The following is a 26,396-nucleotide window of genomic DNA, read 5'->3' on the forward strand; positions in this document are numbered from 1 at the left end:
TCATGGGATCTGGGCGTTGCTGGCTGGGCCAGAATTTATTGCCCATCCCTAATTGCCTTTGAACTGAGAGACTTGGTAGGTCATTTTGGAGGGGAGTTAAGAATCAACCACACTGCTGTGGGTCTGGAGTCGCATCTAGGTCAGATCAGGTAAGGATGGTGGATTTCCTTCCCTGAAGGACGTTAAAACCAGATAGGTTTTTACGACTTTTGACAGTTTCATGGTAGTTATACGGGGGTATATCTAAGCCATACTTCAGAAGTCTCCTACGGCTTGGTTGTGTTCCAAGGCAGAGGTTCTCGGAGGTTTCAGGAGATCCACAAAAAATATCCAGAATTATAGAAAACAGTTTGATAGTATGTCAATCAAGCCCTTGAATTGGGACAAGTCCCGGCTAAGATAGCTAGTCCATCAAGTGATGCCATTTGGTCAGAGTCAGTCTAAGTCAGGGCCTCTATGTTCGCACAAGTTTATATTAAAGAGAAGAGCTCAAGTAGGTCCATGCACAACGCGGCAGCAGTAATTTGGACGCAGTCCACAGAGGGAGACTCTGGAAGGAGGTACAAGGGTTGGACCAGGTGGTAAGACACTGTGCCCTTGCCTGGTGAACAGAACCGAATCAGAAGAGCAGTGAGAGTGACCAAGACTGATTTTAAATCTTTATTTTGTTTCCATAGTGATGTGATTATGTCAAACCAGTTGACAAAATTCTCCAATGTGTCCATATTTTCTTTATGTTTCTTAGTTCGATCCTGCACACCTGATTTTGCTATCCCCTCCACCCTTCTTTCTCTGCTCTTCTTCGGTTTTATCTATTTCAATTTTTTTTTGTCCTGATAATTTAAGAATTGTCATGCCTCCAAAATTGCTGTAGGTCAGGACATTTATGTTTGCAGTGTTCTTGGAAAACAAATCCAGAAATGGGGAGAACCTTGAGGCAAATTGGGCAAAGTTCCAGTCTATAGGAATTTGTGGCGGCACGGTAGCACAGTGGTTAGCACTGTTGCTTCACAGTGCCAGGGTCCCAGGTTTGATTCCCGGCGTAGGTCACTGTGTGGAGTCTGCACGTTCTCCCTGTGTCTGCGTGGGTTTCCTCCGGCTGCTCTGTTTTCCCCCGCAAGTCCCGAAAGACATGCTGTTCGGTGAATTGGACATTCTGAATTCTCCCTCAGTGTACCCGAACAGGCGTCGGAATGTGGCGACTAGGGTATTTTCACAGTAACTTCATTGCAGTGTTAATGTAAACCTACTTGTGACACTAATAAAGATTGTTATTGTTGTTGATTATACATTTAAGACAAATTTCCTACTCCAAACCCACCCCCTTGCTCTGTCGTCAATAAAGCAGCTGTACTTAAATCTTGTCCTTTTTTGTGATTTAGTTTTATGTCCATAAAGCAGCAGCAGCAGCAGCAGTTCTGTTAGGCCCATGCAGAATATTTGCAGTCATTGCATAAGTCCAGAATTTGAAAAATATTTGTTTTTGGAATCAGTGTGTAAATGTGCCATTTGAGAAGAAAATATTGATCAAGACAATTTCTTCAATTGCTGTGCAAATGAATTGTACTAAACTAAATGATTAATATAGGCATTGTGCATCTAGGGGCTGATTTAGCTCATTGGATTAAATCGCTGGCTTTTAAAGCAGACCAAGCAGGCCAGCAGCCTGGTTCGATTCCCGTACCAGCCTCCCCGGACAGGCGCCGGAATGTGACGACTAGGGGCTTTTCACAGTAACTTCATTGAAGCCTACTTGTGACAATAAGCGATTTTCATTTCATTTCATCTATGCTTTCATTTTGCATTTTCACAAGTGACTTTACAGGAGTGGGAAAGTTTCAATTCTTGTCTGTTGTATCATGAATTTAATTGTTCATATTTATATTTAGTTGGCTGTTAAGCACATTGGGATCTCCTTTATTTCATTGCCATTTCTTATCTCCACCCAAACTGATTATACCTTTTGATCTTTTGAACAAAGATCATTTCTTGCGACTGCATTGATCTCCTTTTATTGACCAGAGCCCCCAGCCCCAGGATTTTAGCCCTCTACACATGGGTACTGGGGAGGTACAAATATTGCATTAAATTTATAGTTTACGGAGTTAAACTATTTGGGATAATTACAGATAATTTCTAGACTTGAAAATGATTTAGTTAAACACAATAAAGATGGCAGTGCAAAACCGGAAAGATCGGTTTAGCTCATTAGGCTAGATGCTGGTTTGTAATGCAGAACAAAGGCTAGCAGCACAGGTTCAATTCCTGTACTGCCTGAGGTTATTCATTAAGGTCCCACCTTCTCAACATTGCCCCTGCTGAGGTGTGGTGATCCTCAGGTTACGCCCCACAAACCAGCTCTTCCCTTCAAAGGGGAAAGCACCTATGGTCATTGGGACTATGGCAACCTTACCCTAGACTGCAGTTACAAGGATAGTGGAGAAGCGAGACTTTTTCTTAGTTGAGAGACTTGATAGAGTTTGAAATCATCAGAGTCAAGGCAGAGTAGATGGGGTATATGGTTCCCATTGCTGGAAGAGCCAAGAACCAGAGAACACGATTTGAGGTAAATGTCGAAGCAAGGGCAACATGAAAAACTTAGCGGTTAGAGGTTAAAACCCTCAATGCACTGCCTGAAAGTGTGGCAAAGGTAGATTTCAATAATTGTTTTACAAAACTGAATTGGATAATCACTGGCAGAGACTAGAAATAGTTGGGATACAGAGGGAATAACAATCCCACTTCTCTGCATTAATTGTAATTAAATTCCAATCTGTCATGTGTTTGTTCATTCTAACAGCCTACTTAAAGCTATCCTTGGCTCAAAATGCTTCCAGGTTTTGAGCCATCTGAAATTTTGAAAATGTGTCCTGTACCCATAAGCCCTCTGTCATTTATATAGATCAAGAAAAACAGGTCTTCTTTGCCTGTTGAGGAGAAGGAGAATGGATTCTTCTCGTCTTAGTTTTCTCAATGATGACCACTTGAAAAAAAGTTGATGTTCTTTCTGTCTGAACAATTGCTTGCCAGGTTTCCTCCTACAACCAGTCTCTGTCCTCTTCTTCAATAAAAGTGCTTAAAGTGATTTGAGATCGTAATTATTTGTTACCGGGCTAGTAATCGAGAGAACCCAAGAACCTGATTTTAAATTGCAACATTTCTGATCGAGATGTTCAGTCTTAATAAGAGAAGAAATATTGAATTTGATAGAAGCAACAATGAAGCCCTTTTATTTCGCTAATATCTTTTGGAGAAGGAAAAGTGCTGTCCTTACCCAGTCTGGCTGATGTGATTACAATCCCATACTGATGTGACTGGCTCTTAACTACTCTGAACCAAGGTAGTTCAAGTTGAATAATAAATGTCAGCTTTGCCTGAGTTAACCATATTCCAAGAAGGAATTCAAGTAAATATATGAAAGTGTTCAAGAATTGAAACTAACAAGAGAGGCTGGGGAATAAGCATTTGGGATTGCAAATGGCAGATTGTGCAGAACTCAGTAAACTGCAGAAGGATGGCGTGGTAGGACAGTGGTTAGCACAGTTGCTTCACTGGTCCAGGGTCCCAGGTTTGATTCCCAGCTTTCACTGTCTGTCGGAGTCTGCATGTTCTCCCTGTGTCTGCGTGGGTTTCCTCCGGGTACTCTGGTTTCCTCCCACAGTGCAAAGATGTGCAGGTTAGGTGGATTGGTCATGCTAAATTGCTCTTCGTGTCTGTAAAGGTTGGATAGAGTTACTGGGTTTCGGGGATAGGGTGGAGGTGTAGGCTTGGGCACTCTCTTTCCTAGGGCCGGTGCAGACTGGGCCAAATGCACTATAAATTCTACGATTCCTTTGAATGATAAATTTGGAGACAGGAGCTGGAAGATTATTTGTTTTAGAAAGTAGGATTTGGATGAATAGTAATCAAATATGCCAGTGAAATCACAAGAAAAATTGTTAGAATAAGGACACTAGAAATAAGAGCACACCGAGCCACAGAAGTTTGCAAAATCGCTCATTATTTTTCCTAGATTCACCTTCGTCCTCTGGGAATTAGCAGAGTGGATAAGTTCACCATACGGACTAAAGTAACTCATTTGCAATCTACTTCTGTCCCCATTTATCAGCATGAATGGATTTTGTTTATTGTCATGTGTACCGAGGCACAGTGAAAAGTATTTTTCTGCGAACAGCTCACAGATCATTAAGTGCATGAAAAGAAAATACATAATAGGACAACACAAAGATGCACAATGTAACTACATAACACCGGCATCAGGTGAAGCTGTTGCCAATCATGACCAGAGTCACCAATAATGTTGCCAATTAACCCGTATGAGTAGGTTCTTCCCGGAGGTGGAGGACAGATGTGAACGGTGCCAAAGAGGCCCGGCCAACCACGCCCACATGTTCTGGTCTTGCCCCAGAATTGTGGAATACTGGACAGCTTTCTTCGAGGCTATGTCCAAAGTGGTGGGGGTGAGGGTGGAGCCATGCCCGATAGTGGCGGTCTTCGGGGTTTCAGACCAGCCAGATCTATTCCTGGGGAGGAGGGCGAACGCCCTTGCCTTTGCCTCCCTGATCGCCCGCCGTAGAATCCTGTTTGGCTGGCGGTCAGCAGCACTGCCCAGAGCTGCAGACTGGCTGTCCGACCTGTCGGAATCTCTCCAAATGGAGAAAATCAAATTCACCATCCGAGGGTCAGACGACGGCTTCCACAGAATGTGGGAGCCATTCATTCAACTGTTCCGGGACCTGTTTGTGGCCAACTAACAAGAGGAAGAATAGCCGGGTGGCCAAGAATCAGGGGAAGGTAGCCGGGGCATGGAGGGGAGAGATGGACTGGGAGGGGGGGGGGGGGGGGGACACACGGCTACACCTGAGGAGGAAGGGACGAACTACGGGGGGGGGGGGGAGAGACAGCTAAGCCTGGGGAGAGGGGGGCGAACCGTTGGGGGGGGGGGGGGGGGGGGGGGGGGGGGGGGGGGTGTGTGGAAGGAGAAGCGGGAGCCGGAGGGAGGACACGGGATGCCAAAACGTGCATGATGCTCTTTAGAGTTGCCAAGTATCAAATGATACCACCACGAGGACTTCAGGTTGCAGCAATGAGTGAGTGAACCGCACATTCGGGGGCTCTCACTCCGGTGGGATTTGAGGACCTGGTTCCCCGGTTTTGCGGGACTGTGGAGCGGTGAAAGGACAGCCACAGAGGTGCGGAGGAGCGAGCCGAGCTGCATGGAACCGCGGGAGGGCAGAAAGCAGCGAAAACAGGAGAGGAAGGGACAAGGTGCAGGGGAAGCTGACCCAGGAGCCAAGATGGCGGACCTCGGGCCCAGCGATCCAGCAAGCGCTGGAAAACATGCTGCAGGTTATTAAAAACAGTTTTGAGTGGTTGAAGCGGGATAACTTGGACCCACTTCAGAAGGCAGCGGATCAGCTGAACCAGAGGCTGGATGCCCAGGGCGAAAAAGTTAAGGAGCTGGGAGAGGCGGTGGAGGAGCAGGCGGATGCACAGACGATTGCGGTGCTAGAAGTCGACGGGTTGAAGGGGAGTCAGAGAAGACTGCTGGATAGAGTAGAGGAGATGGAAAATAGAGCCCGTAGACAAAATCTGAGGATCATCGGCCTCCCGGAGGGGGCTGAGGGAGCTGATGCCACAGCGTTTGTGGTGGCCTATTGATGCAGCTGATGGGGGCTGAAGCCTTTCCGCGACCGCCGGAGCTGGAGGGGGCACACAGAGTACAGGCGAGACAGGTGCGTCCGGGGGGTCCCCCACCGTCTGATGCTGATTAGGTTCCACAGGTTTGTGGAAAAGAAGCGGGTGCTGTAGTGGGCAAAGTGTTTTTTTTTATAAATGTTTTTTATTGAGTTTTCATATTTTATATATGACAGATTACAAATTATTAGAGAGGAAAAAAAAAAGAGGAAAACACAAAAATTTAACATGAATATTTACAGGTAAGCATCTTCATAACAACAATTGTGGCCGCCCCCTTTAGCCAGCATACATATTTTACATTCCCCAGTATGGCCGAGGCACATGTTTATGGCATTCATTTATAGTTTGGTTTTGGGCCTTGGCTTGCCATCAAACCCCCATAACGAGCCCGTAAACCCCCCCCCCCCCCCCCCCCCCCCCCCCCCCCCCCGGCTACCTTCCCCCGATTCCCGTCCATTTTCCCCTGGTTCTTGGCCACCCGACTATTCTTCCTCTTGTGCGTTGGCCACAAGCAGGTCCCGGAACAGTTGCATGAATGGCTCCCACGTTCTGTGGAAGCCGTCGTCCGACCCTCGGATGGCGAATTTGATTTTCTCCATTTGGAGAGATTCAGAGAGGTCGGACAGCCAGTCTGCAGCTCTGGGCGGTGCTGCTGACCGCCAGCCAAACAGGATTCTACGGCGGGCGATCAGGGAGGCAAAGGCAAGGGCGTTCGCCCTCCTCCCCAGGAATAGATCTGGCTGGTCTGAAACCCCGAAGACCGCCACTATCGGGCATGGCTCCACCCTCACCCCCACCACTTTGGACATAGCCTCGAAGAAGGCTGTCCAGTACTCCACAAGTCTGGGGCAAGACCAGAACATGTGGGCGTGGTTGGCCGGGCCTCTTTGGCACCGCTCACATCTATCCTCCACCTCCGGGAAGAACCTACTCATACGGTTTCTCGTTAAGTGGGCTCTATGTACCACTTTTAGTTACGTCAGGCTGAGCCTTGCGCACGTGGAGGTGGAGTTGACCCTATGCAGTGCTTCGCTCCAGAGTCCCCACCCGATCTCCATCCCCAGGTCGTCCTCCCATTTCCTTCTTGTTGCGTCCAGTACGGTGTCGTCCCTATCTACCAGTCGGTCACACATGTCACTACAGTTCCCTTTCTCTAGGATACTTGCGTCCAGTAGGTCCTCCAGTAGCGTCTGTCGTGGCGGTTGTGGGTACGTCCTTGTCTCCTTTCGTAGGAAGTTTTTGAGCTGCAGGTACCGTAGCTCGTTCCCCCCAGCTAGCTGAAATTTCTCTCAGTTCGTCCAGTGTTGCGATCCTGTCATCCGTGTATAGGTCCCTGACTGTCAGTGTCCCCCCCGTCCTGCCTCCACCTTTTGAAGGTGGCGTCAGTCAGTGCTGGTTTGAACCTATGGTTGTTGCAGATGGGAGCCTTGTCCGACATTTTGTACAGGCCAAATTGCTGCCGCAGTTGGTTCCAGGATTGGAGGGTGGCTGTCACCACTGGGCTGCTGGAGTGTTTTTTGGGTGGGGATGGGAGTTCTGCCGTGGCGAGGGCCCGGAGGGAGGTTCCCATGCAGGAGGCCTCCTCCGCACGTACCCACTCGGCTTCTGGTTCCTGGATCCATCCCCTTACTCGCTCGGCTGTTGCCGCCCAGTGGTAGAATTGTAGATTCGGGAGGGCTAGCCCCCCCCCTGGTTTTTGTTTTTTGTAGGACCTTTTTTGGGATCCTAGCATTTTTACCCCCCCCATACGAACACCATGATAAGCTTGTCCAGCGCTTTGAAAAAGGCCTTGGGGATGTAGATCGGAATGGATCTAAACAGGAAGAGGAACCTGGGCAGTACGTTCATTTTGATCGTCTGGACTCTCCCCGCGAGGGAGAATGGGAGTGTGTTCCATCTTTGCAGGTCCTTTTTAACTTCCTCCGTCAGGCTGGTGAGGTTCCATTTGTGGATGGGCAAAGAGTGTTAAGAGCAACACATGGAATAAGTGTTCTTCGCATTTACCAGGACCTAAGCCAGGAGGTGGCTAGGCGGCGAGCAAGTTACGGAGGTGTTGTTCAAGAGCATGTGAAGTTTGGTCTGCTCTTCCCGGCCCGTCTTTGGGTAACACATCAGGGCCAACACCACTACTTCTCCGAGCCCGAAGAAGCGATGGACTTTGCGAGGGATCAGTGGCTGGTCCCCAAAAAAAAGATCCACGGACGCATGCTAGGGTCCGAGAATTACCGTTTGAAGGGATGCCTACTGTGCCTGGACTGCTGGTCGACTGTTTTAAAGGTGCCATGTGGAGTATTTTTTGTGGGCAGTTTTTGCGTTGGGGGGAGGATGAGGATTCTTTCTCTCTCTTTTCCCCCCCCCCCCCCCCCCCCCCCCCCCCCCCCCGGTCTTTTTCCTGTTTTTGTTGCTTTTTTTTTGTTCTTTCTGCTGCGGTGGGTACCTTTTGTTGGGCTCTTGAGTGCGCTGGAGCCGGTATTGTAACAAGGGGGTGGCCGGTCAGCAATGGGGATTAAAGATGTTGGTTGGGGGCTTTCGTTTCATTTATGTCTATGGTTTTTATGTTTGTTTTGGTTGGGTGATGTACGGGTACTGGGTTATTGTGGTGTTATTTTATTCATGCTCAGAAAGGGACGGGGGTTAACACTTTTCTGTGTACACAGCTGGAACTGTATTATTTTATTCATGCTCAGAAAGGGACGGGGGTTAACACTTTTCTGTGTACACAGCTGGAACTGTATTATACCTGGAGCAGCCTCGCGGTGCTGTTTGATGTTTACATCTTGTTTGATCTTCCCATTTTAGAGAGATTGCTCCAGTGGGTTGGAGTGGGGGATGTTGTGCTGGGGAGTGGGGAGATGAGGTGGGGGAAACAATGGGAGTGGGACAAGTGGGCGCCGGAGTGATGCGTCACTGGGCTAGCAGATTGGCTAGTCAAGGGAGTCAGGTGGAGGGGGGGGGGGGGGGTGGAGGGGAGAGAATACAGCCAATGGATGGCAGGGGTGGGGTTACCGGGGGATGTTGCTGGGGAAGGGGGGGTGCTATTCTGCTGACGTGGGGGGATCTGAAGTAGGCAATGGAAAGGAGGTCGGGGGTGGAGGCGGCCAAGAGACGAGCCAAGAATGGCGTGGCGCACGGGCCGGGGACGGCCCAAGAAAGGTTATGGCTGACCAGTGTGGTGGGTGGGGGGGGGGGCAACCAGGATTGTCAGGGGACTAAATGGGCCAGTTAAAAGGGCACGTGTGTTAGCTCATTTGCGGGCTCTGAAGGCAGACGTAATTATGTTGCAGGAGACGCATCTGAAAGTGTCTGACCAGACTAGACTAAGGAAGGGCTGGATTAGCTAAGTCTTCCACTCGGACTTGGATTCTAAGTCCAGGGGGGTAGCAATTATGATCAATAAGCGGGTTCAATTTGAGGCGGAAGGCGTAGTCGCAGACGGCGGGAGCAGATTCCTTATGGTAAGAGGCAAACAGGAGGGGAGAAGAGTGGTGCTGGTGAACATATATGCTCCGAACTGGGCCAATGTTGACTTTATCAAAAGAGTGCTGGGGAAGATCCCGGACCTAGACTCATGAAGGTGATAATATTGGGGGGGGGGGGGGGGGGCGACTTTAATAAGGTCCTTGACTTGGGGCTGGACCAGTCGTGTCCCAGAACAGGTAGACTCCCAGCAATGGCAAGGGAGCTGAAAGGGTTCATGGAGCAAATGGGGGCAGTGGACCCATGGAGAGCCAGACAGCCGACAGGAAGGAGCTACTCTTTTTACTCACGTGTTCATGAAGTATATTCAAGGATTGATTGTTTTATCTTGAGCAGGGACTATGTAAGGGAGGTAAAGAATACGGAATATTCGGCAATCACCATCTCGGACCATGCCCCGCACTGGGTGGACCTGCAAAGCAGGGGGGCGAATTACCAACACCCGCAATGGAGGTTAGACGTAGGATTGTTGTCGGAGGAGGGGATATGTGAGAGACTTCGGAAGTGTATGCAAAATTACTTGCAGGTGAACGATACGGGGGAGGTTTCAGCAGCGACCCTGTGGGAGGCGTTGAAGGCAGTAGTGAGGGGGGAGCTGATCTCAATTCGGGCTCACGGGGTCAGGGCGGACAGACCAGAAATGGACCGATTGGTTAGGGAAATTTATCGGATAGACGAGGAGCATGCGGGGTCCCCGGGGGAGGAGGACCTACTCGGGGAGAGATGGAGATTACAGGTGGAACTGGGGGTGCTATCCACGAGTAGGGCTGTGGAACAACTTAGGAAGGCAAGGGGAGTGGTGTATGAGCATGGGGAGAAGGCCAACAGATTGCTAGCGCAGCAACTCAGGAAGAGGAAGGCGGCCAGGGAAATAAGTAGAGTGATTGATTGGGAGGGGAGCAGAGTGAAGGACCCTGCAGGACTGAATAAGGTTTCCCGGGACTTCTATAGTAAGCTGTATACTTCAGAACCCCCGGAGGAGATGAAAAGGTTCCTGGACGGGCTAACATTCTCAAAAGTAGGCGGGGGATTAGTGGATGGGCTGGGGGCCCCGATTAGAGCGGAGGAGATATTGGGGGACCTAAAGGCCATGCAGTTGGGGAAAGACCCGGGGCCAGATGAATACCCAGTAGAGTTTTACAAGAAGTTCTCGTAGATAGTGGGACCGGTCTTGACTAGGGTTTTTAATGAGGCGAGGGACCCTGCCACCGACTGTCGCAAGCCACCATCTCGCTGATATTGAAGCGGGACAAGGACCCGGATTCCTGCGGGTCATACAGGCCCGATCTCCCTGATCAATATGGATGCCAAGCTCCTGGCAAATGTCCTGGCGATTAGAATTGAGGACTGCGTACCGGAGGTGATTGGGACGATCAAACAGGGGTTGTGAAAGGCAGGCAGCTGGCAGCTAACTTGAGAAGATTGCTTAATGTAATCATGATGCCCCCGACTGGCAAGGAAGTGGAGGTAGTGGTGGCAATGGACGCTGAGAAGGCCTTTGACCGGGTGGAGTGGGGCTAATTGTGGGAGGTGCTTGGACGGTTCGGGGAGGGACTGGTTAATTGGGTCAGACTATTGTACCAGGCCCCAAAAGCTAGCGTTAGGACGAACAGGGTAATTTCGGATTATTTCAGACTACATCGCGGGACCAGACAGGGATGCCCACTCTCCCCGTTGCTGTTCGCGCTGGCCATAGAGCCGTTGGCGATTGCGTTTGAGAGCTGCGAAGGGGTGGAAGGGAATGACTAGGGGGGGGTGGAACATAGGGTCTCTGTCTAATGCGGACGACCTGCTCCTGTACGTGTCGGACCCACTGGCCGGGATGGAAAATATACTGGAAACATTGAGGAAGTTTGGCCGGTTTTCAGGGTATAAATTAAATATGGCCAAGAGTGAGATGTTTGTGGTGCAGGCAAGGGGCCAGGAGAATAGACTGAAGGAGCTGCCATTTAGGCTGGTTGAGGAAAGTTTCTGGTACTTGGGGATACAGGTGGCACGAGTCTGGGGCATAAACTCAACCGCAACATGTGCCAGGCTCGGTCTGATTCAATTTAAGGTCGTTCACCGGGCCCACATGACGGTAGTTCGGATGAGCAAATTCTTTGGGGTACAGAACAAGTGCGCTAGATGCACGGGAGGACCAGCGAGCCACGTTCACATGTTTTGGGCATGTCCTGAGCTTAGGGGGTACTGGGAGGGATTTGCAGGGATCATGTCCCGGGTGCTAAAAACAAGGGTGGTGATGAGTCCAGAGGTCGAACTTGGATTTCTTGTATAGGTCAGGGTCAGCTGACTTAAACACCTCAGACCTGTCCTTCAGTTGGGAGTCGATCAATGCGATTGAGCCATGGTTTCCAGTTGGGGAGCTTACGTACTGCTTTCTTTGGCACGTAGTCGTCCACACATTTGCTGATGAAGTCTGTGATGGTGGTGGCATACTCATTTAAGTTGGTCGCTGGGTTCTTAAGTATGGACCAGTCCACTGTCCCTAAGCAGTCACATGGGAGCTCTTGTTTCCTCGGACCAACGCTGCACGACCTTCTTAGCTCGATTCTCCCGCTTGAGTTTGTGCTTGTATGCCAGGAGAAGGAGCACTGTCTTATGGTCTCATTTTCCAAAGTGCGGTCGGGGGATGCAACGGTCGGCGCCCTTGATTTTTGAGTAGCAGTGGTCAAGAGTGTTGTTGCCTCTAGTGGGGCAGGAGATGTGCTGGTGGAATTTTGGCAGTACACTCTTGAGGTTGGCCTTGTTGAAGTACCCGGCCACAATGAACAAGGCCTCCGGGTGTTCTGTTTCGTAGTTGTTTATAACTGTGTACAGTTCGTCCAGCGCCGCCTTCTCCTTCTGCCTGGGGTGGGATGTAGATCGTGAGGCGGTGGTAAGCCATGTCTCGGTGAAACAGAGCACACAGCAGAATGGAAGTAATGTGGAGCATGTAACTGAATTTGGAAGTTTTGGTTAAATGCCGGCATCTGTCAAGTCTGATTCCTTTGAAGCAGATACCGATCCAAGTGCAAATGTGTGGTTAGTGTGAGTTTTTACCTCTGTGAAGTGCAGGAACCAATTAATTGTAACGGACATACCTAGGTTAAAGACCATAACAGGACTTGTTGAAGCTGACAATGAAAAGAATAAGCTAGAGCTGGAAGTAATTGTGTACCGTGAGATTTTGAATTTCTAAACTTTAGGAGGCAGCGAAGGACCTGGGATTTTAGACCACTTTACATATTTTATATTTATTTTATATTTATCTTCATATTTTATCAGATCTCTTGTGAATGGATGTTTTCACATTAACCACTGTCTGCTGCTCTCTCTCTCTCTCAGCCATTGCATAGGACTCTGCTACTGCTCTGAACCTGATATGTGAATGTGGACATCCCAATGAAGATCACTGTCGAGTGGGGTGTCAGCTGACTTTGATTCAGTATTTCCCTGCGGTGACTCAGTCAAAATCTGTAACTTGAGGATAATGAACTCAACTGTGTCCTGTTGCTGTGCTGGATTTTCCTTGTGTTGTATCCTCTTATCTGCTACTTGGAAAAATTTCAAAATGGTAGTTGGGATATGGCCACATCCAGCGTAGTTTTCATTCAGATGTTTGGTTGTGTCACTCCTGATCATCAAGTTTGAGCAGCCTAATTTTTTTGCGTTTACACATTCTCATCACTAATTACTGTGAGTTGTATTATGTTACAATAATGTGCAAATTACTGGGTAATGGTTTTTAAATCATTGCTGTGAAAGAAACTTGCATAGGCTTTGTGTTTAATTTTATCTTAAAGATATTAAAAGCAATTTGAAATTTTAAGAAGCGACCCAAAATCTGATTACAAATGAATACATTTCTATGTAAATGACTGAGGGAGATGGACATTTTCTGGCATGTGCCCGCAAAAACATGGTAAAGTCTATAAAAGGCTGGAAAGAGATGTCTGATACATATTTGCAAGACGGCCCCTTTGTGTCAGTTCCAAATCTTTGTTAACTTGTTCTGACTTCCAGTCATACTAGAGATTAGAGATGTGCTTCCTGTATGTGGAGTTGTTGGAATGAAATGGCATGCAGGAAGCCTGCAAAGACGTTGGAGTTGACGCAACCTTGTACATCTGTCACCTTCAGTTAGTCGTAATGAGTACTGCTGAAATGAAGCCACCAATCTTGTGGGGTTGTTTGGAGAGATTGGTATGAGGATATCAGTCACAACTGGCATGCTGTTTTACAGGTGCACTAACCTGTTGTGACGGCTTCTCAAATGGTGCATTAAAGGTATGCGTTTTTTACACAAGTTGAACCGCACTTTACAATAACTGGTCAATGCCTTTGCCAATGGTTATGGTCCAAATTTTGCTGGTTATCAGACTTGCCAGTACCATTTGGCAACTAGTCCTTCAACTGCTGGAGCCTGGAATTCTTTTCCAAACCCCTCTGCTTCACTACCTCATTCTGTGTTTTTTAAACCTACCTCATCGGCCGAGCTTTTGGTCATCTGTTCTAATATCTCATATGAGGCCTCACGGTAGCATGGTGGTTAGCATCAATGCTTCACAGCTCCAGGGTCCCAGGTTCGATTCCCGGCTGGGTCACTGTCTGTGTGGAGTCTGCACGTCCTCCCCGTGTGTGCGTGGGTTTCCTCCGGGTGCTCCGGTTTCCTCCCACAGTCCAAAGATGTGCGGGTTAGGTGGATTGGCCATGCTAAATTGCCCGTAGTGTAAGGTTAATGGGGGGATTGTTGGGTTACGGGTATACGGGTTACGTGGGTTTAGGTAGGGTGATCATTGCTCGGCACAACATTGAGGGCCGAAGGGCCTGTTCTGTGCTGTACTGTTCTATGTCTATGTCTATGACTTGGTGTCATTCAGTCTGAATGCCTCTGTGAAGCTCTTTAGTGTGTTTTATTACGTTTGTGTCCTTGTTATAGATTCAGTTTCACAATGTCTTTAGGAGTTATTGGGTAAAGTTTTAAGAAATGGCTTGCTTTTAAATGTTTTAATATAGTTTAAAAAAAATAAATCTACAGGTGAGAGATTTAAAATACTTCTATATAATTAACACATTTATCTTTTCTCTCCATGCAGGTGTACCCTGGCTTGATGGTCACAGCAGGCTGTATTCACTGGATTTTGAATACCCTTCATATAACAGTCCACATCCGGGATGTCTGTGTCTTTCTAGCACCTGTGTTCAGTGGTCTTACAGCAATATCAACCTTTCTTCTCACTAAGGAACTATGGAATCAGGGGGCAGGTCTACTTGCTGCCTGCTTCATCGCCATAGTACCGGGCTATATATCGCGTTCAGTAGCAGGCTCGTTTGACAATGAAGGAATAGCTATTTTTGCATTACAATTTACATATTATCTGTGGGTAAGTCATCCATATAAATATACCTGAAATCCAGTGTGTGATTTCCGTGTAAAAGCTTCTCTTTTTTGGTGGAATTGTTAAGTACTGTCATTCTTAAAATAGCACCAACTTTCTAAATGTTGGGATTATTTAAATTAAATGTTCCTAGTTCGTACTAAACTCGAATTATAAATTGATGTGGAAAACATTTGTGTTTCAAAGTTGTGACTGAAACACTATTTGTGGGCTGAGATTAATTTGATACACTTAGTTTTCATTACTCCAGTGAGTGTTCAAGGCCATCATGGTAATTTTGTTTAATGTTTAATTTCAAAACTGAATACCTTACTGTAGTTTCCGTTCAAGAACTGGGCAGCTACTCTGGTCAGTTTTGATGATTATAACGGGGAATGATAAATGTGCTTAAGAATTTCTGATTCTTAAAGGTGCAAACAGCCTTTAGAGAAGGGAACTTGATGCGTAGGTAAGATGTACTGGATCCTCTTTAGGAATGGCCAACACTTCGGAGCCCTAACCATCTCTACACAAATCTTTTTATTCTGTTTCATAAGTGTATTTTGCAAGATTTTGCAATCTTGATAAAACAACGGCCAAATACAGCAGCAAAGCTGGCCAGAAGTTTTTAAGTGTTCACAATTTTCAGAGTTAGTCCATTTAAATCATTATCACAAGCTCTTGGCGCCCTTTGGATCACAAGCTAACCTCATCTGGATGTGGAAAATCTAGCTATTTCAGTTTCCAAAGATGTGCCCAATTAAAGATACTGCTGAACAATTAAATGTAAATGGCTGCATTTCTGGGCCTTTAAGGCTCAAAATACATTTTGTACATTTGTAACTCTTCACCAAGGCTAGGCAAAAAGGGTGGAAAGAAGTACACAAGCAATCCAGAGGCCCGAGCGAAATATGGGGACAAGGGTTCAAAACCCACCATGGCAGATGGTGGAATTTAACTACAAATAATAAAAATCTGGAGTGTAATGTTAGTCTCAGTAAGTGGCCAATGACAAGTATTACTGATTGTTGTAAAGACTCAGCTGGCTCTCTAATGTCCTTTAGGGAAGAAAATCTGCTCTGCTTGCTTTGGCCTAAATGTGATTCTTGATCCACAGCAACATGGTTGTCTCTTAGTTGACTGACAAAATGGCCTAACAAACCACTCAGTTGTATTGCACTGCTACAAAATGTTGAATAATTTTCCACCGCAATAGCTTGGGCAATACTACCTTCCATATCACCGTTCAGAAACAAGAAACTCCCTGTAAACTTCTGTGAATGGGAGTTACATTGACTGTATTGCAGGAGGGAGGGGGAGTAATTTGCACTGCGCTAAGACTGATTTAGTGTTGCAGCACTGCACCAAGTGCCTCTCTTCATTCTTCAACTCCCTGTAGGACTCCACCCAGTTTTATATGGCTTGCACAGTGTTTCCTTGAAGGGAAAAACTTTTATACTTAAACAATTTTTTTCAGTTCTGGTGGCTATTGTACAAAGCCTTTGCCCCTCCCCATTAAACTTTCCTGAAATATTATTATGATACCCATGTCAGATAACTGTTGGAAACTGTTTGAATTACACTCCTTATGATGTCATTGGACCCTTGTGATGGGATTTATTACTATATTGTCACCACCAACTTTCTATTCTTCTAATTCACATAAACCGGCATGACCGTCTGGTTTTCGCATATGAAAAACTCTATCCAAGTAACTCGGCTCCTGATCTCGTTACAGCCCTGATTAAGATATGGACAGAAGAACTGAATTTCAGACGTGACTGTCCTTGACATCGAGTCAGCGTTTGACCGAGTATGATGCCAAGTAGCCCTAGCAAAACAGGAGTCGGTGGGAATTAGGAAAAACTCTCTGGTTGGAGTCATACCTAACACAAAGGAAGGTGGTTGTGGTGGTCGGAGGCCAATAATCTCCGTTCCAGGTCATCACTACAAGGGTTCCTTGGGGTAGTGTCTGAGGCCCCAACCATCTTCATCAATGACCTTCCATCAAAAAGACCGAAGTGAGGATGTTCACTGATGAGCACAACTTGCAACAACTCTGATTCAGTGATACCTGGACAACATCCAGGCTTGGGCTGACATGTGGCAAGTAATATTCGTGCCACACAAATGACCATTTCCAACAAGAGAGAATTGCCCCATGACATTCAATGGCATCATCATCGCTGAATCCCCCATTATGAACATTCTGGAGATTACCATTGACGAGAAACTAATTGGACTAGCCATGTAAATATTGTGGCTACAAGAGCTAGGAATGCTGCCGGGAATAACACTCCTCCAGATTCCCCAATGGCGGTGTGCCAAATATAAGGCACCAGTCAGGAGTGGAATACTGTCCACTTGCCTGGCTGAGTGCAGCTCCAACAACACTTGAAGCTCGATACCATCCTGCACTTAATTGGCACCGCTTCCACAAACATTCACTCCTTCCACCACCTGGCGCACAGTGGCAGCAGTGTGTATCATCTACAAGATGCAGAGTAGAACATCGCCACGGCTCCTTTTACAGCACTCTCCAAAATCCTGACTACTACCATCTAGAAGGGCAAGGGCAGCAGAGTCATTGGAAGCTCATCACCTAGAAATTCCCTTCTAAGCTATTCACCATTTAGCCCTCCCTAGGCTTCGTAAGTTAAACTTTACAAGTCTGTTGGGTAGGGTGGGATCCGATTTGGAGGTGGGGTAGCCTCCCGTTATCCCTAGTGGGTAGAATCAGACGATCAAGGTGAATATTCTGCTGAGGTTCCTATTTTTGTTTCAATGCCTCCCTGTTTTTCTTGCTAAATTATTATTTGCGACGGTGAACAAGCTAGTGAACACCGTACATGGGTGGGTAAGGCACCAGTTCGAGGTATACTTCGCTGGGGTGAATGGGACTGGCGCAGTCATTAGAGCCCAGAAGCTTGATCCCTTACACAAACCTGCTTCCATTCTTCCCCATGTGAATCAGATTCCCTATACAACCCTAACACCTTCTCCACATTGGCCACCCAATAATACTCAAGGAAATTGGGTAGTGCTAAGTCCCCTGATTGCCACCAAAGCACCAAGAATTTGCAGGTTGTACCTCCAGAAGGGCCGGCAATCAAGGGGCTTACACCCCTGGGAAAAAACAGGCTCATCCTAGACCTATGTCATATGAGCCCTGTACACCACCTTAAATCCGTACGGGATTCAGTCTTGCACACAACGAAGACAAGTTTATCCTCTGCAGTGCCTCACTTCGTACCCCAGCTTGCATTGCCCTTCCCAACTCTTCACACATGCGCCATACCTCCTCCATCGGGGCACCCATCCTTTCCATCAGCTCCCTTTTTATATCTGACACCTTGCCCTCGTCTACCTCATCCTCGACAGAAGCTTATCCAGTATAATAATATTCGCTTGTTGTCACAAGTAGGCTTCAATAAAGTTACTGTGAAAAGCCCCTAGTCGTTACATTCCGGCGCCTGTTCGGGGAGGCCAGTACAGGAATTGAACCCGTGCTGCTGCCTTGTTCTGCATTACAAGGCAGCTGTTTAGCCCAGTGTGCTAAACCAGCCCCAGTAGCGCTGGAGGCAGCAGCTACTAGAACAAAACCAACTCCTTCCTCAAGAAGTCCCGTATCTGCAGGTAGCTGAGTCCATTCCCCTTCGGTAGCATGTACACCTCCCCTAGCTGCTCCCAATTTCATAAACTTACCCCCACAAACGGGTCCCAAAATTACTGCCCTAACCGCTCCCACCCCCGAAACCCCGTATCCAGCCCCACCTGTTGCCACAAATTGGTGCCCAGAGGGACTTGCCTGCCATCCTACAGTGCTGCCAACATTGATTCCACACCCTCAATGCTGGTACCACCACCAGGCTTGTGGCGTTCCTGGTTGGCAAGAACTGAAGAGGTGCGAACAATAATGTCCTCTGACTGATCCCTTACACAAAGCCGTCCCCACACCAACCTCTCCTCCACCGCCTACTTCCTGGGGAACCTTACCCACCCACATAAACCCCAGTATCATCCTACTTGGACGTGAAAATCGGGAGACCGGTGCAGGGATCTAACCAAGTTGACGACCATTTTATCTCCTACTTCGAGGGGTTACTACGATCAGTTGTTTGTTTGATTGTGGGGTGAGGGGGGCTATGGGGGGAGGGAGGGCTTGAATGCAGCTGTTGCTTTCTTTTTCTCTGATCATTTGTTATTAGCATGACAAATGTACCATGTTTGAACAACTTTCAGAGTTGTGTTGTAGTTTAGATCGTGTGCGTTATCTATAAAAACTTTTTTGAAAATTTCAAAAAATGATTAAGAAACAAAGCACAGTATTTCCTATTTCTTTCATAGTAATGCACACAATACAAATGTATGTAGCAGTGTACTAGAGGAGGGGGGAGACATCTTGGTCAAATTGGTTGATAAAATTCAAGTTAGTATATTGGTTGAATCTTTCACTCTTTTAAGATGAGACAAGTAGAACCCCCTAATTTAAATTTTTTGTGGATTGTAACTGATATTTAATGAGGTGCTAAAATGTCTCAAATTAAAAAGATGTCTGTCTTTTTAGTCTCTATTCATACTTTAAAAGCTACTGTTTCTAACCTTTACTCTCTCCTGCTTCTGGTTTTATACTTTGTAACATACAACATGCGGTGACTGGATAGGTTAGAAGTCAGTTCCCTGTCCTGAAATGTGTCTAAACTGAAGTTTGCAAAAGCGGCAAGTGGCCAAATTTCATACATTTTTGACCTTAATCCAAAAAAAACTAACGGTTTTCTATACTTCTGGTGCAGGAAGTCTGGTAAAATTTGATGTCCTTCTGCTCCGAAAAGATTGTTTTCTTTAAACAAATGTTAAAAATGCAGAAGTTTGAATGTATTAAGAAAACTGGTGTGGAACAACCTGCTTGCTACTTGACTAATCCAGAGGCCTGGACTAATCTAAAGATGCAAGTTCAAATCCCATTTATTGTAGTTGGGGAATTTAAATCAGTTGGTTACATCTGGAATCCAAAGCTAGTGTTGGTAATCTGCAACCAGCAGATTGTCAATAAAACTCCAGCTTTTTTCCTTTCCTCCGAGTCATTGGCATACCCTCTGAGCTTGACCAAAGAACAAAAAAACGTACAGCACAGGAACAGGCCCTTCGGCCCTCCAAGACCTCGCCGACCATGTTGCCCGTCTAAACTAAAATCTTCTACGCTTCCGGGGTCCGTATCCCTCTGTTCCCATCCTATTCATGTATTTGTCAAGATGTCCCATAAATGTCACTATCGTCCCTGCTTCCACCACTTTCTCCGGCAGCGGGTTTCAGGCACCCACTACACTGTGTATATTTTTTAAAAACTTGCCTCGTACACTTCCTCTAAACCTTGTCCCTCGCACCTTAAACCTATCCCCTCTAGTAATTGACCCCTCTACCCTGGGGAAAAAGTCTCTGACTATCCACTCTGTGCCCCTCATAAATTTGTAGACCTCTATCAGGTCGCCCCTCAACCTCCTTCATTCCAGTGAGAACAAACCAAGTTTATTCAATCTCTCATAGCTAATGCCCTCCATACCAGGCAACATCCGAAATGTGATTTCAGACTGACAGCAATGTGGTTGATCCTTAACTGTCTTCTGAAATGGTCTAGCAAGATGCTTTTTTTGCATAAAACAGAAGTTATGAAAAGCAATAATGTATGCAAACTGCAACAGTGCAAACATTGGCTCATAACGCTGATCTTGAGGGATGTTGAGGAAGGACAATAAACGTTAGTAATGCCCACTTCCTGAACTGTAATAAAAATTCTCATTTGGCAATGGATTGGTGGAATAGGATGTTCTTTCCCAAACTTCAAAGTGACTATTTTAGATGAGTTTAGTTCTCCCATTAATATTCACCACAGTTTTGCCAGGTCACTAGCATTAGTTCCATTGTAAACATACAAATGTATCCTCATTCACAAAAGTCAGCTTAAATAAATTTGTTGACAATCAGCACCAGGCTGAAAACTGTTTCTCAAATGGTGACTCATTGCTCCCTCACCAAATGTTGCTTCACCTGATTGCACATTTTATGCTCCGGTAGCATGGTGGTTAGCATAAATGCTTCACAGCTCCAGGGTCCCAGGTTCGATTCCCGGCTGGGTCACTGTCTGTGCGGAGTCTGCACGTCCTCCCCGTGTGTGAATGGGTTTCCTCCGGGTGCTCCGGTTTCCTCCCACAGTCCAAAGATGTGCAGGTTAGGTGGATTGGCCATGCTAAATTGCCCGTAGTGTCCTAAAAAGTAAGGTTAAGGGGAGGTTGTTGGGTTACGGGTATAGGGTGGATATGTGGGTTTGAGTAGGGTGATCATTGCTCGGCACAACATCGAGGGCTGAAGGGCCTGTTCTGTGCTGTACTGTTCTCTGTTCTATATTACCAGGGAGCTTCCATTGCTGGGTGCCAGCTTGGTACTTTTTCTTTTTGAGCACCATGCTCCCTTCCATCAATCCCATTTTTCATTGAGCCTTCAGTTATCAGCATCATCTGGTTTTCTTGTTGGGATCTCCTCTCTATTTTCTGAAATTGATTCCTCTCCTGTTCCTGTTTTATTCACTCAACCTAATTTTGCAGGTTAACCCCTGTAGCAGCTTGTAGCCATGCCCATGGTTTCGGACATGAAAAGCCACTAACATTCCTGAAGGTTTGATTGGCGAGACCGTCCCTCATTATTTCATTGAGTGCCCCACTTTCTACAAGTCCCTTCCCACCAACTGCACCATTAGGAATAAAGCTTCCTTCTCCTATTTCCGTACCAGCCTCCCCGGACAGGCGCCGGAATGTGGCGACTTTTCACAGTAACTTAATTGAAGCCTACTCGTGACAATAAGCGATTTTCATTTCATTTCATCTGTTTCCTTTCCCTATCTGTTCACTTTTCTCTCCTTCCTCCCCCTCCCCCTCCCCACCCCCAACTCTGATTTTGCTGCCATATATCTGACGATGTTCCCCTGTGTCAAGTCTTTCAGCAGCTCACGTTGTTTCCCCTTGGTGCCTTTAACCGTACTGAGTGATTCAGGGAAGACGGTGGCGTAGTGATATTATCGATGAACTAGTAATCCAGAGTCGTATTCTGGGGACCCGTGTTCAAATCCCGCCATGGCAGATGGTGAACTTTGAATTCAATTTTTAAAACAAAAGTCTAACGGTGACCGTGAAATGGTCCTTCCAATTGTCTTAAAACCCCACCTGGTTCCCTCATGTCCTTTAGGGAAGAAAATCTGTCATCCTTGCCTGGTCTGACCTACATGTGACTCCAGATCTCGAGCAATGTGATTAATTTCTTAAATGCTGTCGGGGATGGACAATAAATGCTGTCCTCTTCCATTAAATCTATAAAATCAGCTGCAATAGAATAACTAATCAGTGGTATTAACTAACCCATCAAAATCCCTAACTCTTATAATTTAGCAATTCTTCGTAACTTCTCACACTTTTAAACAACTTAATCACACAACTTCCCTCCCATTCGCCACCTCTTTCTTTCTGCCTCCCTCCCTCTCGCTTTCCTGAAACCTCAGTGAGCAAGGGCTCGAGTGGAGGAAGTGAGAGGGATTGTGAGGGGGTGGGAATGGCCATTGAAAGGGTCAGCAAGCAGACTGCAGTAAAGATGAGCCCAACATAGCTTTGAGCACCATGGACTGACGAGTAACGTTCGACTGTTCATTCCACCCAATTAATCGTGTCAGGCTTTGTTCTCATTCATTTATTTCCTGTTACGAAGGCATCTACCAGTTCTTTGCCTAGGGGCTACACTGGCACTTAACCTCATTTAACCATGAGGATTTGTGCTACTCTAATGATGGAATATTGCACAGTTGTGCAGATGCACAGCTTAAGAGGGGACACTGCTGTCAAACTATGTTAGCAGTAAATATATCGATATTCTGTGTGATAGACTGTGATTCAAAATGTTGGCCTGGATCTTCCGTGAAATGGCAATTTCCATTGGATAGCTCGCCCCTCTGACCTTTTCTGTGCCTTGACAATGCTCTGCATTTCTGGCCAGGCTTCGGAGGCCGGCTTTTACAGAAAGGCGGAACGTAGAGTCCGCCTGTGAGCTTCATCTTAGCACTGAGGGAAGTTAAGCCTGTTTTTAAAGCACTAGCTGCTATAAGGTAAGTGCAAAAATTAGTGAATGGGCAGGTGGGTAAATGGGTGAGGTGGTGGGTCACAGATCAGGAGGGGTTGTCCGATCCGGGTGGGGAGAGGGTCAGTGTGAGTGATTGCTGGGTCAGTTGTGTAGTTGTTACAGAAGTTAGAACAGGACTTTTCTGTCTAACATTTCTTTGTTAAAGACCCAGGAAGTACTTTGGAACTATCCAAAGTCTTCAACTCTAACTCAGGAGTCAGAGACCTTCATGGACGGTCCCAGCGAGCAGAGGAATTCCCCATCGGAAGGTCAAACTTCCGGGACAATCCCTAATGTGCATAGTGTCTCGTATGCCCAGTCTCCAACAATCGAGTCTGGAAGATCTGGACCTTTGATGCTAAATATTTAAAACAGAAATTGCAGCACTTGTGATGCAAAAGTATTTAGAGTCTTTAAATGAAATATCTTTTGATAGCATTGGTATAATTAGAAAATCTCTTCAATGTATGAATGCCCTAACTTTAAAGATGTGACCTACACATTATCTCCAAACCAAATTTTTTAGTAAGAATTACTTGCATTGACATCCAGCACAGGAACAAAAGTCATTTGGCCCACCTCGTGCAGTTTGCACCTTGTGCTCTAATCACCACTTTGTTCCTGTAGCACTCCCCGTCCTCGTTTATGCTTGCATGACTCTCCTCTTGAATACATCTGTGCTTCAGTGCTTCAATCACTCAATGTGACAGCCAGTTCTACATTATCGCTACTGTAGAGAGTGCAATAGGTAATCTAGTGGAGTATGGAACACCTTGTGTTCAGGTTAAAATCAGTTTTGAACTAAATTGGAGCATAAATTCAGAAAATCAATTGACAAATGATTTTAAATCCTCTCTTCTGCACCTGTAATGGACCCTTGGACTGCGGGAAGAACTGGAGCACCCGGAGAAAACTTAGCAAACATGGGAGAATGTGCAAACTCCACACAGATTGTCACCCGAGTCTGGAATAGAACCCGGGTCCCTGGTGCTGTGATGTGGCAGTGCTAACCACTGTGCCGCGCCCCCCCCCTAAAATACATGTAGGTCTATGCAAAAGAGACCAGCTGATGCAGAAGTAATACCCAAAAACCTAACAGGAAAGGTGAATCAACCATGGCTAATAAAAAAAGTTGAAAGATCGCACTAGATCAAAGGAAGTGATTTAGGTTGTCAGAGAAAATGGTAATCCTGAGGATTGGGGCAATTCCAAATCCAGTAAAGGAAGACCAGGAAACAGATGAAGGGAAAAGAGAATATGAATTCAAGCAAGTAGCATAAGAATGGACTGTAAAAGTTTCTTTAGGTATGTGGGGGGAAAAGATTAGCAAGGGCAAATGTGGGTCCATTAAAGATGGAGAAGAGGATTTATAACGGAGAAAGGGAAATGGCAGAGAAGCAAAACAATTACTTGTGTCTGCCTTCGCAACAGAAAGTACAGAAAATCACCCAGAAATACTAGGGAACCAAGGGATTAGTGAAAATGAGAAACTGAAAGAAATTAGTATTAATAAAGAAGAAGGACTCAAAATAAATTGGATAAAAGGTTGATGACTCTCCTGGACCAGATGAGCTGCATCCCAGCATGTTGAAGGAGGTGGCTGTCGTGTATGCATTGGTGGTTAACTTTCAAAATTCTATAGATTATCCCGTACCAGCCTCCCGCAAACAGGAGCCGGAATGTGGCGACTAGGTGCTTTTCACAGTAACTTCATTTGAAGCCTACTTGTGACACTAAGCGATTTTCATTTCATTTCATTATGGAAACTATATAATGTAACCTCACTATTTAAGAAGGGAGGGAGAGAAAACAGAACCAAATGCATGTTAATTTGAAATCCTTTTGAAATGAGTGATATTCGAATCTTATCATAAGGAATGTGATAACTGGACACTTGGAAAATAATGATTGGGCAGAATCAACATGGATTTATGAAAGGGAAATCATGTTTCTCAAACCTGTTAGAGATTTTTTGAGGAAGTTACTTGTAGCGTAGGTTAAGAGGAGCCAGTGGATATGGTATATTTGAATTTTCTGAAGGCTTTTGATAAGGTCCCATACAACAACAATAATCATTATTATTGTCACAAGTAGGCTTACATTAACCCTGCAATTAAGCAACTGAAAAGCCCCTAGTCGCGCCACCTTGGCACCTGTTCGGGCACACAGAGGGAGAATTCCGAATGTCCAATTCACTTAACAAGCTCGTCTTTTGGGACATGTGGGAGAAAACTGGAGCACCCGAGGAAACCCATTCAGACACTGGGAAAACACACAAGTGACCCAAGCGGGAATTGAACCTGGAGCTGTGAAGCAACAGTGCTAACCACTTGCTACTGTGCTGCCCAGGTGTTCGTTAAACAAAACGAGACCACATGGGATTGGGGGTAATATACTGGTATGGATTGAGGGTTAGTTAACAGACCAAAAAAAGAGTAGGAATAAATTAGTCATTGTTCTTGGGATGGCAGGCTGTTATTAGTGGAGTACTGCAAGAATCCGTACTTGGCCCACAGTTCACAATCTTATGTCCATGATTTGAACGTAAGGATGAAATGTACTATTTCCAAATTTGCTGATTGCCCAAAACTAGGTGGCAATCTGAGTTGAGGACGTTGTAAGGTGGCTACCAGGGAGTATGTACAGGTGAATTGAGTGTGCCAGGACTTGCCAGATGGAATATAATTTGAATAATTGTGAAGCTATCCACTTTGGGCGCAAAAACAGAAAGACTGAGTATTTCTTAAACGGTGAGAGGTTGGGAAGTGTTGATGTCAAAGGGACCTGGGTGTCTTTGTTCATGAATCACATAAGCAATTAGGAAGGCAAATGGTATGTTCATAGAATAATAGAATTTACAGTGCAGAAGGAGGCCATTCGGTCCATCTGTCTGCGCGGCCTTGGTTTGAGTACAGAGCCAAAGATGTCTTACTGCAAGTAATAGGGTAGTGATAGTGGGAGATTTCAACTTCCCCAAGATTAACTGGAGTAGCCATAGTGTTAACGGTTTAGAGGGAATGCAATTTGTAAATCCGTCCAGGGGAACCTTTTAACCCAGAATGTAGAAAGCCCCACAAGAGAGGGGGTGGTCCGGGGCTTAATTTTAGATATCTAAGCTGGGCAAGTGATTGAAATATCAGTGAGGAGAATTTTGTAGACCGCGATCATAACTCCGTTAAATTCAAGATTTGTTCAGGAAAAGACAAAGTTTGGTCCGAAATCCAAATTCTAAACTTGGGGGAGGCCAATTTTTAATAAGATCCGATATGATTTGGCCAGAGTGGACTGGTAGCAGAGAGTGGCAAATGTAATTCAATCCAGATAAGTATGAGGTGATGCACTTTGGCAGGACAAACAAGGCAAGGGAATACGTGATAAACGGCAGGACCCTGAGAAGCACCGAGGCTCAGAGGGACCTTGGTATGCATGTACTCCCGTCCCTTAAGATAGTGGGACAAGTAGATACAGTGATTAAGCAGGCATATGGTATAATTGCCTTTATTAGCTGAGGCATAGTGTTCAAGAGCAGGGAGCCAAAGAGAAAATGCTGGAAAATCTCGGCAGGTCTGGCAGCCTCTGTACGGAGAGAAAAGAGCTAACATTTTGAGTCCAGGTGACCCTTTGTCAAAGCTACAAGGTAGAGAAAGTTGGAAATATTTGTACTGTGGAGTGAGAATGAAAGATGAGTCATAATCACAGAAA

The 26,396-nt window shown here is 46.1% G+C and overlaps 1 protein-coding gene across 1 annotated transcript in view; it reads left to right on the top strand.

Moving 5' to 3' along the window:
- Positions 1 to 26,396, top strand: part of stt3b (STT3 oligosaccharyltransferase complex catalytic subunit B) — a 123,210-nt gene that overhangs the window by 46,189 nt on the left and 50,625 nt on the right. The window contains exon 3 of the mRNA XM_038796908.1: positions 14,256 to 14,543. Within this exon, the coding sequence (XP_038652836.1) occupies positions 14,256 to 14,543 (288 nt within the window). The remainder of the gene's footprint in view (positions 1 to 14,255; positions 14,544 to 26,396) is intronic.

This window comes from Scyliorhinus canicula, chromosome 5, assembly GCF_902713615.1.
Source record: "Scyliorhinus canicula chromosome 5, sScyCan1.1, whole genome shotgun sequence".
Taxonomy (NCBI): Eukaryota; Metazoa; Chordata; class Chondrichthyes; order Carcharhiniformes; family Scyliorhinidae; genus Scyliorhinus; species Scyliorhinus canicula.